This window comes from Nuphar pumila, chromosome 2 (assembly GCF_984573655.1).
Source record: "Nuphar pumila chromosome 2, dmNupPumi1.hap1.1, whole genome shotgun sequence".
NCBI classification, from domain to species: Eukaryota; Viridiplantae; Streptophyta; class Magnoliopsida; order Nymphaeales; family Nymphaeaceae; genus Nuphar; species Nuphar pumila.
The window spans coordinates 104,031,441-104,046,249 of record NC_143250.1 but is presented as its reverse complement, the minus strand read 5'-3'; the positions used below and the strand labels follow the sequence as shown (position 1 = coordinate 104,046,249).

The 14,809-nt window shown below is 36.6% G+C and overlaps 1 protein-coding gene across 1 annotated transcript in view; it reads right to left on the bottom strand.

Annotated features, from left to right (window-relative positions):
• Nucleotides 1–14,809, bottom strand: part of LOC149846505 (Protein kinase superfamily protein) — a 33,147-nt gene that overhangs the window by 11,265 nt on the left and 7,073 nt on the right. The window contains exons 5-11 of the mRNA XM_089996375.1: nucleotides 13,504–13,676; nucleotides 13,042–13,282; nucleotides 9,744–9,836; nucleotides 9,530–9,670; nucleotides 9,326–9,418; nucleotides 1,026–1,236; nucleotides 807–892 (exon numbers count right to left, since the gene is read on the bottom strand). Coding sequence (XP_089852501.1) covers nucleotides 807–892; nucleotides 1,026–1,236; nucleotides 9,326–9,418; nucleotides 9,530–9,670; nucleotides 9,744–9,836; nucleotides 13,042–13,282; nucleotides 13,504–13,676 — 1,038 coding nt within the window. The remainder of the gene's footprint in view (nucleotides 1–806; nucleotides 893–1,025; nucleotides 1,237–9,325; nucleotides 9,419–9,529; nucleotides 9,671–9,743; nucleotides 9,837–13,041; nucleotides 13,283–13,503; nucleotides 13,677–14,809) is intronic.

Below are 14,809 nucleotides of genomic sequence, written 5' to 3'. Positions count from 1 at the left end.
TGTGTACCACTATGGTATCATGGTGCAGAACCACCATATATTTTCCCTAAATATATATAGGTATATAGATATACCAAAACAAAAAAGTGAAAGATTGTTATTCAGATGATCAAATATGCGACAGAAATATATCATATCTGACATCTTTCCATAGAGAAATTATATTGCTGGCATCAGCTGAGGTCATCAATTTGAACCAGCAGCCGATCTTTGCACTGCACTTTGTGATCAATTTTGTTTATTACCTTTTTCTGAAAAAAGAGATGCTTGCTGATGTCATCCTGGTGAATATCGTCCAGTTCTCAGGCAAGATCCGCTACTTTCCTACTTTCTATTCTCGCTGAGTTTTATTATTGTTCTTAGTGATTACAAACTCAACTGCACCCATCAGAATGACTTAATTTTCTGCAATATTTTGACATCCACAAAAAAACAGACTAACAGCAGTCCACTAGCAGATATGCAACAGTAATGCTGATTGTCAAGCAGAATTTCAACAATTAGTATAAAATGAATATCCCATTCAACTGTATTCTTAGTGAAACTTCTTTTTTTTACATGATGCATTCTTTGAACCATGACAACATGGAAGCTTGCAACGACAAAAACATTTGAAGGTCTACAAATCAAGAAGATTGAAAATACAGTCTCTTAAAAAATCATTGGTATTACAGATTTGGTTCTTTAGAAATGTCAAGTATATTCATTGCAAAATTAGAATATGGTATAGATGCAGTAGATAGGCGCATAACAAGCATAGGACACTTAGGATATTTGACAACCAAGAAGCCCTTGCAAAAATAAACCTGAGGATGCTCAGCATTGAATGGTGGAATTCCAACAATCAGCTCAAAAAGAATAACACCCACAGACCACCAATCTGCAGCAGCACCTGCAAGAAAAAGTCCATGCTTGCTTTCACAGAATATAAGTTGGTAACAATTTAAAACTGATCGCTGAAACCGCCATATTTTAAACATGACAAACGACTAATGCATAAATTCAAGTGAACACATATATCTTACTGTGCCCAGTGCCAAGGAGTATTTCAGGTGCCAAATAATCAGGTGTGCCAACAGCTGAGCGCTTCTGCCGCCTCTCCCTTTCGTTGACATGCTCAGAAGCAGATAATTGAGGCTCATCTTCTCCAAGTAATGTTGATCCACTAACAGCTGGACCAGATAAATCATCAGTGCTGTTGATGAGACCAACCTTTGAAAGCCCAAAATCTGTCAACTGTAGCAAAAAAATCAAGAATTTAGCACATGTCAATGATAAAGAAATATAAACATGATATGGGAAAAAAAAGCCAAATATTTAAATGAAGAGAACACTCAACATACAAATAACCAAAGCAGGGAAATGAAAGTTGAATACTTCAAATCATGTTCCAGAAACCGTGATAAATATGAAAGCAATGAAGAACAGAGAACAATGTTAAAATGCAAAACAAGAGAAAATAAACCAAAAATAATGGTTTCACATTTGTTGCCATAACATAAAATGATGTCACAAGTGTTGTACACGCAACACAGCCTCTTGGAAATCTGTCTTGGATTGGCACACCAGACCCTGTTTTTGGACATTTTTATGTGTCTGAATCAGTGTTGTTAAAAATGTGCCTCAAGGCACAAAAGGCACGCCTAACACCAAGGCAAGGCCCTTTGTACCTTGAGGTGCAAGTAAATTGCATAAAAGCCCTAAGGCACACACCTCATGGGTTATGAGGTGTATGCCTTATGGCGAGGCGCGCCTCATTAAATCAAGCCAAATGGGGGTCAAAGCCCTCATTTGACCATTATTTGGGGTTGGGCCCAACCCTAATTAGGCTCGGGCCTCTCACTCTCCCTCTCTCTTGCCTCTTGGACTCTCTCTCTCTCTCTCTCTCTCTCTCTCTCTCTCTCTCTCTCTCTCTCTCTCTCTCTCTCTCTCTACTCTCCCTCTCTCTCTCCATCTCGCCTCTCCCTCTCTCTCGCGCCTCGTCTCTAAGAAGAAGAAGAAGAAGCTCAAAGCATGCATGTACTCTCTCTCTCTCTCTCTCTCTCTCTCTCTCTCTCTCTCTCTCTTCTTCTTCTTCTTCTCTTGTTCTTCCTCCCCTCCACTCCATTCTTCCCCCTTCTTATCGCCCCCTCTTCTTCCCTTCCTTTCTTCTTTATCCCCTTCATTTTTTTCTTCTCCTTCTTCCCCCACTATTTCTTCCTCTTCTCCCATGATCTTCCTTCTTATCGCCTGTTCTTCTCCTTTGCTCTTTCTCCCTTCAGCCCGCCTCCTCCCTCTTCTTTTGATTGTTATTTGTATGTTTTTATTTTTTTGAATTTTTATTTTTATGTGAAAGAATAAATAATTAATTTTGTTGATTAATTTTTTTCTATAAAAACCCGAAAGCATGTTAATTTTGTTGATATATGCATAGTTATTGTGTTTTTGTGATTTTTTCTGTGAAAGGCTGAATTCATATTTTGTTGATTATACTGATATGTTATGAGTAATTGAATATATATGTATATACAGTTACATATATGCAATTATGTATATTCTGCAATATAATCTGAATTTTTATTTTTCAGTGAAAGCATGCATGGTTAATTTTGTTGATTATTGAATGCTCATATTTTATTTCTTAGATACTTACATAGATCAAGTTGTTGCATTAATGTTACTTTTACATGTTAATCTCATATTTTTCGGTATTTATTTGAGATTTTTTATTTCTTATTTCTTATTAGTTGTTGTTTCATCAATAAAGCATTTCTTTTATTTATTTGTATTTGTAGATATTTTTAAAGGTTTTGTTTTAAGTTTTTTTTTAACAAAAATTGAGACTTGCGTTTTACGCCTCGCTTCAATTTTTGGTGGAGCGCTATGCTACACCTAAACACTTTTTACAACATTGGTCCAAATGTTAATCACTCACATAAGAAATTTAATATATATATATATGAAAACCTACAAAATGGGCACAATGCTAAATGAAACATGGCAATGGATTTTCGGTGTTTTATGAAATTCTGACCATTCAGATGTGATCTATATGCTCACTTTTATAGGAATCACTTCTTAGAGCATTTGATTCAGATGCATGAATAGGTTTTTATAAGATTTCAAAAATCAACAACCTACAATTTTCATAATTTTTTGAGACTTTCATCCAAAATGCATGATCCAAGTGTCGATTTCTAGTAAATCAATTATGTTGAACACATCTATGGGGTTGGAACTTCGAAAAAAAACACCAGAAATCCATTAGCATGTTTCATTTAGCACTGTGCCCATCTTGTAGGTTTTCATTTCTCTATATATAGAGAGAGATTGGAGAAATCACCATCTTCCATTGTGACATGTTACCATGTAGTAGGCAAATATCACACCAACATAGAAACTGGACGCAACGTGATACTTTGTGATCACAGATAAAACATGTGTTAGACTATTAGCGTGAGGTTGGGGTCGGATCAATCTAAATCTTGATCCATATCCAAATCATGTCCCAGATCCAGATCAAGTCTATTGTGGTCTAATATGTTTATTCTGTAAATTATGTCTTATTTCTTAAATGCCCTCATTAATATTCCTTTGTATTTTATGTAGTTGAGGGTACTTTAGTCATGATGTAATTTCAATTGTAAAGTCAATATAAAATCATAGTGATAGACACGATTTTCCCAGATTGGGAATCATGTGTATTCAGCCCAAACCCTATTGTCATCTTTTCTCTCGGCAAGGAATTCAGAAACCCTAAATCTCACATGGTATTAGAGCATTGATCTGGAGCAAGGCTGAAAAATCTTGGTGAACTTCAAGATCTGATTTCTCTTTCCTTCAGGTAGTAGTTGATTCTTCTAGTTTTCTTCTTTTTTCTCGTTTCTTCATTAATCCTTAAATTTGTGTTTCTTTTCTTGCCATTCCTTTCTCAAATATGTTTTTCTTCTGGTTTCCTCATTCTTCCTCAAATCTGCACTTCTTTCTCTTGTTATTTCTTTCTTAAATCAAATCTACAAATTGTTTGATTCTCCCTTTCTTGAACTCTTGGGTTGGAAGTTTATTCCATGGACCCTCGTTGAATCATATTTGAGTCACGATTTTCGTCTCTCCCTATTCTATTCCTTCCTAGTCAAATCTGATCCATCAGACTTGAGAATCAAATTGACGTCATTCTAAATCCCATGTTTTTTTTATTTGTGATAATCATGAAAATTCAATTCAAAGTTGATCCTGATATGTGGGCTTGCTAAAAGTTTTATTTATGGCAACTAACTTTGATTGTTAAGTTCACGTTTTGTTCTGCAAAAAAAAACATGACAAATTATTGCTTCTTATTGTTGTCGATTTCCTGTATTCCCTTTGTCGAGTGATATTGTTTCTTATTTCTCATTGGCCGCCTTGATTCATTCTTCATGGATTCAAGTTCTTCTCTGGGATCCATCTTTGCCAATTTTTAGTCAATTGATTTCTAAAAAAATTAAATAATTTCAACTATCTTACCTGAAAAAGACAGATTGTTCCTTTTATTAGGAGATAGGATCTCGCTGGTCACCTAGATGGATTAGTAGCTGCTCCATCTGAGTTTCTGGTGTAGGAAGTTAAAAATGACAAAGGGGTTATCAAGGCAACGAGGACCGTTCGTAATTCAGATTTCATCAACTGGATGAAGAAGGATCAAGCCTTGATCGCCTATATTACTTCCACCTTATTACAAGAAGTATTGGTGGGAATACCAGATGATTGCACCGCCATGATGTTATATAATACATTGCAACAGACTAATTCTCAAATTTCAGAAGCCAAGATTATTTATCTAAAAAGAGAATTCCTAATGTTGAAAAAGGAAGTATCCATGTATATTATGAAGTATTTCAATAAAATTAAGCTCATCATAGACCAGTTAGCATTAATTGGATGTCAAATATTTGAGAAAGACAAAATTCAGCAAGCTCTAGTTAGTTTGAGATCTAAGTTTCATGTATTGTCCACAACTCTACAATATACTGAGACCGTTCCTGATTTTGATAATCTAAAGGCCAAACTCCTTAACTATGAGATGTCATTAAAGGGGATGTCAGATAGATACAGAAAAGGTTGAAGCAAATTCACATGATGTACTGCTTATGGTATCATTTTCAGGCCGTGGACGTGGTAGAGGCAGAGGTTACAACTAGGAAGGACGAGAAATTCTTCTTACTCCTAATATTCCTTTAGGAGGAAGAAGCGTCTCTAATAACAACATTTCAACATACTATATTTGCAAAAAGAAGGGCCATGGAAAAGCAAAATGTTGGTTCAAGGATGATCCGAGATATAATCCTAAAGCTATAAGTAAGCCCTTGCCTAGAGATCAAGGGAAAAACAAAGGGCAAAATGACCCTGACAAGGAACTTTTGTTGACTGCACTTTTTGGACTGAGCTTCAAACAAAATGATCAGGGTGTTTGGTATGTTGATTCAGGAGTTATCAGCCATATCACAGGTGACACAGAGTGATTCCTTATTCTGGTAAAAATAATATTGTTAGTGGAGATGGTAGACACCACCTTATCACACATTCCGGAGATATCCTCATTCCTTTGTCTAAATCTCATCCCATCTAGTTGTCTGATGTATTGTGTTCTCCTAATATAAAAAAGAATATAGTTTATGTTTCTAAACTTGTAGATGATACAAATTCATATATTGAATTTACTCCTTCTGTGTATGTTAAGGACCTTCAAACGAGGAAGACATTCATTGAAAGAGAAAGATGTAGCATCATGTATGTCTTTAGATAAGATCCCTTGATTGCCCGAACTACATTGGATAGTCATTCGAAGACTGAGTCCTCTGCGTGTATTTTCAGTATTTCAAAGTCCATTCAGTCAAATGTTTAGCACAGTATGTTAGGTCATTGTGGTTAAGTCTTTATTGAAAGATTAGTCTCAAATAAATTATGGCCCAAATCTGTCTTGCATATAGAGTCTGGCGATAGTCTATGTCCTAATTGTCAAGTTTGTAAGAGTCATGTTTTGCCATTCAATTCATACAATAAGAGGGCTTCGAGACCTTTTGATATTATTCATTCTGATGTACGGAGACCATCTCCACTTCTCTCCCCTTCGGGTAGTAAATATTATGTTTTGTTTATTGATGACTACTCTCGTTACTCTTGGATATTTTCTTGAAGCACAAATATGAAGTTTTTTGTGTTTAAAAACTTTTGTGCCCATGTTCGTACTCAAATTTCCTTGAATATTCTAAATTTCAAGTGTGATGGTGGTGGTGAATACTCATCAAAGGAATTTATTGATTTTTTATAGAATAATAGAATTAGTCAAAGAGTTTCATGCTCGCGAACACCTCAACAAAACGGCATTGCTAAAAGGAAGCATCACCATATTGTGAAGAGTGTGATGTCCATGATTCATAAAAGTAAAGTTCTCATAAAACTATGGACCGAGGCATTTCATACAACTATTTATATTATAAACCGATTGCTCATGAAACTTTTGCATAATAATTTTTCTTACTTTATGCTATTCGGGAAGCATCCAAATTACAGTGAGTTGGGAGTGTTTTGTTGTATATGTTATGTTCATGTGGACAGACAACCAAGAAATAAATTTTAGGATAAGGCTCACGTTTGGCATTTTGTTGGATATGCTGATGATTAAAAAGGTTATAGGTGCTATGATCCCAAGTCAGAAAAAATTAAAATCACTAAGAATGTTGTATTTGACGAGTGCAATTTTTCTAATGATCAGTGCGGTCATCATATTTTGCAGAATATGAATAACATTGAAGTATATCAGCCCTGGCTAGATGATAGCCTATTTTCAGCAATGAACAATAGAGTGCAGCAGCCAAATCATGACTCTGATCAAGCATATGATGTTTCAAAAGATCCTCCTGCTGAATCAAGTTACAACGTAGAAACTAGTTCAGACAATGCAGAGACCATATCAGGTAGATTCAAAGAAGAATGTGTTTACACAAGACGTGATCAAAGCCACTAGCAGTCGGTCCTGCAAAACCAACAATCATCAAATCAAGAAAGTCAACTTGAGTCAATAAAAAGATCAAGCAGGGTGAGACATCCGATCGAAAGATGCGTAAGTTATGAAAATTTCAACATTGACTTTCAGTGTTTTCTCACTCAGATTGGGAAGCAGCAGGAACCCAAAACATTTCAGCATGTAATGTAATCGAATAGGTGGATAGAAGCCATAAATAAAGAAATGCAGGCCTTACATGAGTGTCAGACTTGGAAGACAATGAAAAGACCACTTGATAAAAATGTAGTTGGCTCTCTAAATAGGTGTATAAAATAAAATATAAACCTGATGGCACCATCGAGAGATACACAGCTTGGCTAGTAGCAAAAGGATCAACCAGAAGTATGGGCATGAATATCATGAAACCTTCAGTCATGTTAAAATAGGCACTATTCAGATCATTCTTTCTCTAGCAATTGATCATGGGTGAAGATTAAGTCAATTGGATGTAAAAAATGCATTTTTACATGGGCATCTTAAGGAAAAAGTTTATATGGAGCAACCACCGAGGTATATTGAAGATGATCCAAAGGCTTATGGTGGCAGGTTAAAGAGAATCATTCATGGGTTGAAGCAAGCTTCGAGATCTTGGTTTGAGAGTTTCTTTGTTGTAATTCAAAGCTATGATTTTACTCGGTCCCCATTGGATCATTCACTCTTCATTTATAGAGGTATTACTCATTTATGTTAACGATATACTTGTTACCCGTAGTTGTGATGAGCATAACGAAGAAGTGAAAAGATTTTTTAATAAAAAGTTTAAGATAAAAGATCTTGGTCGTTTGAGGTATTTTCTTGGGATAGAGGTAGATCGACAGGATGATTCTCTTATTCTAACTCAGCATAAATACACGATGGATCTCCTAAGTAAAACGAGCATAAAGGACTGCAAACCGAGTGCAACTCCAATTCATATTCATTAGAGATTGGGAGCAAATAAAGGAGAATTATAACATGATCCCTCATAATTTAGAAGCACAGTTGAAATGTTGAAATATTTTATGCTTATTCGTCCATATATCATTTTTGTTGTTAATCAGGTATCGCAATTCATGCAATCAGCCTAGATTGTCACAAATGGAGGGTGTAAAAAGAATTCTGAGATATTTGAAGGGGACTGTTGGATATGGTTTGCTTTACAGAAAAAGGGCAACACATGAAGATATGATGATGGTCACAACTTACTCATATGTTGATTGGGCGGGAGATCCTGATCAGAGATGGTCTATTTCTGGATATTGTGTTTTTATTGGAAGAAATATAGTCTCATGTAGTAGTAGGAAACAAAAGGTTGTCACAAGGTCCAATACAAAGGCAGAATGTTGTTTCATGGCTATTGTTACCGCTTAAATGACTTGGATCATACACATGTATGATTTGGGAGAAGTTATTCCCAACTCACTATTGCTATGTGATAATGAAGGTGCTATCAAGATTTCAATAAATCCTATTCAACATGGGAAGACAAAGCATATTGAAATTTATCAACATTTTATTCGTCAGAAAGTGGAAGATCAAGAGATGGAGACACGATATATCAAGACTGAAGAACAAGTTGTTGATTTATTCACAAAAGGCCTCACCAAGAAAAGATTTTGGTACTTAAGAAGCAAGTTATCCATGGTTGATAACCATATACAACTTGAGGGAGGATATTAGTGTGAGGTTGGGATCGGATCGATCTGAATCTTGATCCAGATCCAAATAACGTCCCAGATCCGGATCACATCTATTATGGTCTAATATGTTTATTCTATGAATTATGTCTTATCCCTTAAATGCCCCTCATTAATATGCCTTTGTATTTTACGTAGTTGAGGGTATTTTAAACATGATGTAATTTCAATTGTAAAGTCAATAATAAAATCATAGTGATAGACACGATTTTCCCATATTGGGAATCGTGTGTGTTCAGCCCAAACCCTATCGTCATCTTTTCTCTTTGCAGGGAATTCAGAAACCCCAAGATCAACGTTTATCCAAGACTTCCATCATGTTTCATTTATTTTTATTTTTATTTAATTATACTAGAATCTACTCAAGTTGCAGGTTATTGTTATCAATTGTCATTAGCAAAACTTCGTTCGTGTTCAGCTGACACTTTTTACCATCCCAAAAATGTTTCAGACATTTCTTACACATTAAAGAGATGACATTGTACTTTTAACCTAAGATATTCATACCCCGTCATCCAAAAACACACCCATGTCCATGTGAGCAATGACTCTTTATAAAAGCTCATCTGTAAGTTCATGTTTTCACTGCAAAAAAAGGGAATAGATTAAAGGAATCATTGATACTAGCCTTGATGTGACCATCATGAGCAATCAACAAATTATCTGGCTTCAAATCTCGATGCACAACACGTAGAGAATGCAGATATTCCAATGCAAGTACCTGCATGTCATGTAGTATTTCTCAATTACTAATAACAAGATAATGCAGAAAGAGGCACCAGAAAATAAACCAAGAAAGACTATAATACTATCAACAAAAATTTGTGCTTACAACTTCAGCTATGTATATGCGTGCAACGTCCTCATCCAAGCAACCTAAATTTCTCAATAATGAATACAGATCTCCTCCATTCAGGTACTCCATTACAAGATAGAGATTCTCCCGGCATGTAAATGAATAAAAAAATCGAACCTGGATTGACTCATCCTGGTTAGGAACTGTCTATAATAATTGAAAAGAATAACTTTGCACACGACCCGCTCACCACAAAAGGGTTGCGAACTGAAATTAAGATGTCACGTTCAGCCAAAATACTCTCGACTGCATTTTTATGAATCATATCAGCCTTCTTAAGAACCTGTATAAATATTGAAGATGATCAAGAATACCTAATGCAATAACTGATCTTCAATGAAACAAAGAATTTTAACTTGCAATTGCTTGGTGTATAATAGGTATTCACAGTTAAAGTTAGTGCCATCAGATTTACACAAATATCATAGATCAGACATTCAGACAGTAGATGATAGGATGATCAGTATCAAGTTAATAACTAGCAGCAAATGATAATGACATTGATACAAAGGAAGTTTCTAGAGAAACATACCACCAAACCAAAAAAAAAGAAACTATGCACCAAATAACTAAAGGCAGTAGCTTTGCAAAGGCATCATGCTGGTGGAAGGGTAACAAGTATGAAAGAGAAGCCAAAGAGTACCATTTGACAAAGAGAAAATTCCACAATCTGTTCCAATGTATAAAGCTTTAAAGAGCTTAAGAACTAGTGACAATCGCGATTTGGATATTAAATATCATTTTCCAAGTGATCTGACATGTTAAACAAATTTAGTACTTCTAGAATGGATAGAACCGGAAGCAGCTGTTGTTTCAAAGAGAGGAAGATGCAATGGGTTATTCACATACCATTTGATGCTAAAAGGCAATTTGAAAGCTTAGTGGCAAACCACACATTAGCTAATTAATTACAATAAATTGAATTTTGGATTTTGCAGTTTTTTCTCCTGCAGTACCTCATAGAAAAGGTTCACTTGTTTTGGCTTTTTGACCCCATCATAGTGTGGATCTCAAAAGATATGAAATATTTCCCTCAAAGCTGTACATAGCCTTCCATCAAATACAGCCTCCACAGAATTCTATACCATAAACTGAAGAAATTTCACAATTGTATGATCCAAGCCAATGTGGAAGTGTGCATATCCCAGTGTTGTGAAAAGCGTTGAGGCGTAGCGAGGCGCTCCACCAAAATCTGAGGCGAGGCGTAAGCCTCGAGGCGCAAAGCGTAAGCCTCAAAAAAAAATTAACTTAAAAAAACTATAAAAATTATCTAAAATTATAAATAAATAAGAAATGCTTTATTGATGAAGCGCCAACCAACACGAAATAAAAAATCTCAAATAAATACGAAAAAAATATGAGATTAACATGTAAAAGTAACATTAATGCAACAACTTGATCTATATAAGTATCTAATTGCATAAAAACGGAACTACCAAATAAACAACAGTAAGCACTCTCAAAGTCTTCAAGTGCTAAGAAGAAAAAACGCATTACTGTTTCACCATCATCTGACCATTCACAGACACAGAAAACAAAGGGATGAGTACCAAAGACTTCCCTTGTTCAAATTCCCATAAGCAGAAAACACAACAAAGGAGAAAATTAACAAGAAACCATAACTCCAAATGGAATATCACCACAACACCCACCTATCATAGCATCATTACCACCATAGCAACAAGAACTAAATCCAAGCAAACCTCTCAAAAACCACCAAACACGGGAAAATTTCAATATGTGGGCGCCATAAAAAGCAAAATCAGGGAACACCCACTTTCCCAAACCATTAATTCAGCAATTGGGTATTGCATAAAATCACAGAAAAAGGAAGAATAATCAAATGGGCATATGGTCCAATGGCTTGAATGACAAAAAAGAAGTGAAAAAACAACCTATAGTTTCTTCCGTTGCAGGATTGATGACGGGAAGACGCTTCCTATTGATTGGTTCCTTCCATTCTCCATCTATGAAGAAGGAACCAATCAATGAAGATCTTTACGCACTAGATCATAGTCTTCAGCCACAACAGTGTTTAGTAGAATCTGAGATGACCAGGGCTTAGTCTAAAATTTGCATGTCTCAACTCTCTCGAGCTATTAAACCAAGCATCTTGGGATCCATTCGTAAGTTTGACAAAGAAGTAGAAGTGACACGAATGTCTAGCAGAAAAATGGAACTACCAAATGAACACCAGTAAGCACTCTCAGTGAGGGGTCGACCAAGAGAGAAAAGCAGAGGAGGGGGTAACCCCCTGCCGACGAGAGGCGACGACAATGGGCTCTGCCCCCTGTCAGTCGACCCCTCACTGAGAAGAAGTAAAGAAGAGGGCTTACCTGGCGGCGGAGACTTCGACGTCACCAGAAAACGCAGAGAAACATAGGTTGCCAGAACGGACGGCGGTGACGGTGAGTCGCTGGCCCCCTCGCAACAGAGAAAAGAAGACAGTGGTGGCCGGCGGGTCGCCGACGCCTTCTCAGCAGAGAAAAGAAGAAGGTGGAAGAGGCGATGACCGGCGGCGAGTGGTAGCCGGCGGCGGGTGGTGGCCGACGGTGGCGGGGACGAGAGGGGATAGGGTAGAGAGAGAAGGTTCGAGAGAGGGGACGGAGTGGAGAGAAGGTTCGAGAGAGGCGCCTGTGTCTTTTTTAAAGACAGGTTCTCTCGAACCTTCGAGCATCCGGGTCGGACTCGGGTCCGGGCCCATTAGATTTTCTAATGCGCGCCTCGCCTCAAGGCGTACGCCTCAAGGCGCATGAGGTGTACGCCTTGAGGGTTTTACGCTTTTTAAGTGCGCCTCAAGGAGAAAAGGCCCTCGCCTCAAGGCGAGGAGCGCTTTTTGTGCCTTGAGGCGCGTTTTTAATAACACTGGCATATCCTTTCCAATAGCTTGGACCTAAGGTTTAATAGACTTGTCTAATTGGTAACTACAATAACATTCACAATTGTCTGGAATATTGTTGTTAGTAGAATAAGAGGATCTATCCTTGTATGAACCAAGTTATCCTGTTCGAAGGACAAAATATTCATGTTTTATAGCTACCATCATCACAAACACACAAGATAGGAGAAATCCTTTGCAGGTATCAAACTTATAAACTCAACAATCAATATCAGTTCCATCTAATCACTTTTTACTCTAAGATATCCCTCCCAAAATGGCTCATAATTTCACATTGGCAAGCTACCTCTTTAACATTGAGAATAACGCAAAACCCAACCTTGGATACATCTATTAAGAACAAGAAACACACAACACTACCAGTTCATGTTACAAACTATCAAACATCCACATTTAAAAGTCTCCAAAACATGTAATTTGAATATAAATCCTTCAAAGAAAAAATAATGTCAACAGAAAAGAGGCCTATGATACATGAGCAGGAAGATAGAACTGCCTCTTTTATATAAACCAAAAAGAATAAAAGTAGCCAGTACAAGCAAAGACAATTATACTTTAGCAGACAAGGCAAAGTGGAACACAGGAGCACCTTTATGGCAAAAAGATCCCCTGTGGTTATTTTCTTAGCCAAGAAAACTCGACCAAATGCCCCACGACTGATTGGTTTTATGATCTCAAAGTCTTCTATAGAAGTCCTCTCTCTACGTGACAAATGAACTGGACTAGCTCGCAAACTACGAACTACATCATCTTCCAGTGGCCCATCTTCATCAATTACAGTACTTGCAACATCCACCTTTTCATCATTACAGAGCTGCAAATACTTCTCCCTGTAGAATCATAGATCTTATGTGATTCATGTACGGAAAAAAGGAGGTACCCAGAATGTGAAATGTTACTGGAAATTTCAAAAGAAACAAACAAATGCAGCAAGATCTAAAATCAATAGAAAGTTACAACTTTTCAAGCACCAACTGTATAAAGGAAGGATCTAATATATGTCAGCAAATTAATCAGATCAGAGAAAGATAATTACAAATAAAGGGCTCACCGAAGCAAATTCTCTATGCGCGCACCAAAAGTCTGTACAGTCAGTGCAACATACTTCTTGCTATGAATAACATCTTGAAGGTCCTCCAGACAAGATAAAAGATATGCCAATGCTTGATCATTGTGCAAATTTGCATTTGCTACACAACGAGCAATATCAGCAAGTTCACTTATCTGTACATTTCAGAGACAGTAAGGTCATTGATTTAGAGCATTTCATAACAAGTTGATGTATGTTGAACACAGATTATCGCCAAAGTCTTGTGTCATCTTAGTTTCTTGTAGTTTTACCTTAAATACGACTTTGTGCAGCAGATTTACTATTTTGGTTTTGATTCCACAAAATAAAGCATGAAATAGCACGGTTGGCAAACTCAGCGAGACAACTCGTGACTCAGCCAAGTTGACTCGTAACAGCAGGTAAACAAGTAAAAAAGAATCAGTTTGAGTCGGTAATGATTAAACTCAGCTGAGTCAACCAAATTTTATGGTGACTCAGTCAAGTCAAGCAAAACGAAATGTAACTTTTCACGGTTTTCGAAAAAACACAAAAGTATAAAATACAATAATTTGTTTTTCTTTGTCTCTATCTTTACTTTTCCCAAGACAAGATGGAAGGCTTTTAACTTCTCCCAAGATGGAAGAAAACTTCCACTCCATCATTACTTTTCTCAAGATGGAGCCATAAAGGCAGCAAACCATGTGATGTGGGCAGACCCTTGTGAGTTGTGAAGTGTGAAGGAGAGAGGGCCTCCTTTTATGGATTATGAGGAGGTCATTCTTATAAATCATGTTCAATATGGGACTTTTCCCATGCCATCTCTCTGCCCCATATCTTTATTTACATGTCTATTGTGATATTTCATGCTATCTCTGCAACCCAAAATATTATGAAACCTTATTTTTTAATTGTTTGGGCATGTTTTCAATGCCCTGTGATTCTTGGATTTTCTCAAGATTCTGTGATTGTAAACCACAATCACAACACTTTCTCAAGGTTAGTGAAACATGAGAAAAGTACAAGTTGTGATTGTTTTCGCCCTGAATCTTGCGAAAGACGGTCACAAGATTGACCTTGTGACCAACAATTACAGCTTCTATTTTGTCAACTGTGATTGCTCATCCCCACCTGTGACCAAAGCAAATATGCCCTTAACTTGGCAAGGTTTTCTCAAGAAAAACTTATTTTCTTGAAAATACCTAGACATATATATTTGGGGAGAATATTCCAAAACAAGATTTGTTATTGTTATTATTATACAAAATATTATGTATATTTATATATTTATATACATATATGTATATAT